This window comes from Aureococcus anophagefferens, assembly GCF_000186865.1.
Source record: "Aureococcus anophagefferens unplaced genomic scaffold AURANscaffold_142, whole genome shotgun sequence".
NCBI lineage: Eukaryota > Pelagophyceae > Pelagomonadales > Pelagomonadaceae > Aureococcus > Aureococcus anophagefferens.
This window is the reverse complement of record NW_008705690.1, coordinates 5,731-8,078: the sequence shown is the minus strand read 5'-3', so window position 1 is coordinate 8,078 and position 2,348 is coordinate 5,731. Positions and strand designations below refer to the sequence as shown.

The 2,348-nt window shown below is 68.5% G+C and overlaps 1 protein-coding gene across 1 annotated transcript; it reads right to left on the bottom strand.

Moving 5' to 3' along the window:
• Positions 1–369: 369 nt before the first annotated feature.
• AURANDRAFT_11396 (hypothetical protein) lies at positions 370–1,395 on the bottom strand (the record flags this gene model as incomplete). The annotated part of the gene is made up of 1 exon (XM_009044121.1): positions 370–1,395. A coding segment is annotated over one exon (1,026 nt), but the record flags the coding sequence as incomplete, so codon positions are not given.
• Positions 1,396–2,348: the final 953 nt, after the last annotated feature.

Here is a 2,348-nt window from a genome sequence, read left to right as displayed (position 1 = left end):
CCGGGCGCCGCTTGCTCGCCCATCCTCGAGGAGGCCGAGCCGCCGTCCCAGCTCCTCGCCTAACCCTTCCTTTTGCTTACGCTGCGTTCCGGTGGTCGCGCGTCCCGCGGTGCGCCCCACAGTCATCTCGCTTTCCGAGACGCAGGTGACAAGGGCGGCGGCCGCGCAGCGCATCCATCTGACGAAGTGTGGCCGGTCTTTTTTGGCTCATGTGGCTGGTTTAGACCTGCAGTACGGGCCGCAAGTCCCGGACGTCGAGGTCGTGGACGGCGCAGCTGCTCGTCGCAGTTCGCCGTCGAGGTCCGGCGGTCTAGCGGCTGATCTTCGCAAAGCCAGACGGCCTTACGAATGCACTTGCTGCCCCCCTCAACCCCCGAGCAACCTTCGGCAAAGCGCGGCGTGCGGATGGTCGCGGCCGAACTCGCGCTCGAATATCGCGAGCGCGCGCTCGAGGAGGTCGCGCTTCTTGGCGTCGTCGCCGAGGTCGCCGTACGCGTTCCCGAGGTTCACCAGCGTGCTGGCCACCTGGACGTGGTCGCGGCCGTACTCGCGCTCGAAAATCGCGAGCGCGCGCTCGTAGAGCTCGCACGCCTTGGCGTAGTCGCCGAGTCTGTTGTACGCGTTCCCGAGGTTCGCCAGAGTCACAGCCACCTCCGCGTGGTCGCGGCCGTACTCGCGCTCCTTGATCGCGAGCGCGCGCTCGAGGAGCTCGCGTGCCTTGGCATTGTCGCCGAGGGAGCCGTGCGCGTTCCCGAGGTTCGCCAGAGTCACAGCCACCTCCGCGTGGTCGCGGCCGTACTCGCGCTCCTCGATCGCGAGCGCGCGCTCGTAGAGCTCGCGCGACTTGGCCGCGTCGCCGAGGGAGTTGTACGCGTTCCCGAGATTTCCCAGCGTGCTGGCCACCTCAACGTGGTCGCCGCCGTACTCGCGCTCCTCGATCGCGAGCGCGCGCTCGAGGAGCTCGCGCTGCTTGGCGTAGTCGCCGAGGTCGCCGTGCGCGCTCCCGAGGTTGTGCAGCGTCTTGGCCACCTGAACGTGGTCGCCGCCGTACTCGCGCTCCTCGATCGCGAGCGCGCGCTCGTAGAGCTCGCGCGACTTGGCGTAGTCGCCGAGGGAGCCGTGCGCGTTCCCGAGGTTCATCAGCACGGTGGCCACCTCGACGTGGTCGCGGCCGTACTCGCGCTCCTGGATCGCGAGCGCGCGCTCGAGGAGCTCGCGCTGCTTGGCGTAGTCGCCAAGGGAGCCGTACGCGTTCCCAAGAATCCTCAGCGTGATGGCCACCTCGCGGTGGTCGGGCCCAAACTCGCGCTCCTTGATCTCCAGAACCTTCTCCCGGACGCGGACCGCGCTCGAGTGCTCCGCGATCGACTCGAGCAGCGCCGCCAGCTCGCCGAGCAGCTTCGTGTCCGACGCGCGGTCGGAGCCGAGCACGCGATCCACGAGGTCCTCGACGTCCTCCGCGTCAGCGACGGGCAGCGCGCAGAGCATGTTCAGCCTCTCCTCGACGGCGTCCGCGTTGCCGAGGAAGAATTCGCGGAAGAACTCGTAGGTCACGTGGCTCTTGTGCATGGGCTCCGACTCCTTGATCGGCGCGTGGTGGATCTGGAGTTCGCAGAGGTGCGAAACCTCGCCCGCGTCGCCTTCGACGCGCACCGCCACGTTCATCAAAATGTCGCGATAGCCGTTGAAGCACGGCGGGTTGAACCGGTTCTTGGTCCGCACGACGTCGACGCGCGGGTCCTCGTCGAGCGCCGCGTACAACCGCACGATCTCGTCCTCGGTCGCGCACATGACCGAGCCGCGCACGACGTCGAAAAGCCACGACGTCGCCGGCGCCGTGTTCTTCGCGTACTCGTTCCGCGCCTTGGCCGCGGCGCGCGCGAGCCCCTTGAGCGGCGCGAGCTTCAGAACCGCGCCGCTCGGGCACGCGGCGGTCATGACCTCGCCGTACTTGAGCAACGCCTTCTCCGCGACCGCGTATAGCTCGTCGAGCGTCTCCGCGGGCGCGCCGTGCAGCGCGCACTGGCGCCAGTCGTCGCCGAGGTCCTCGCCGCGCCACGGGATGTCGCGCACCGCGCCCGAGAAGTGCTCGTCGTAGATGGCCTCGATCTGCTCGCGGGCGATCTTGAACTGCCTCAGGTTCTTGAACAGCACGGCCTTGGGATCGAGCAGGCCGTGCGCCTCGGCGTAGGCCTGGGCCTTTGGCCACGCGACGACGTCGCCCTTCTTGGCCGCGGCGAAGGCCTGCTGCGCCTCTTCGCCGTAGAGCACGCCGATCTCGTTCTTGATGTCCACCTCCGCCAGGGGCTGCTTCGCCGTCGTGGCGGCGGCGCCCATGTGGTTGTTGG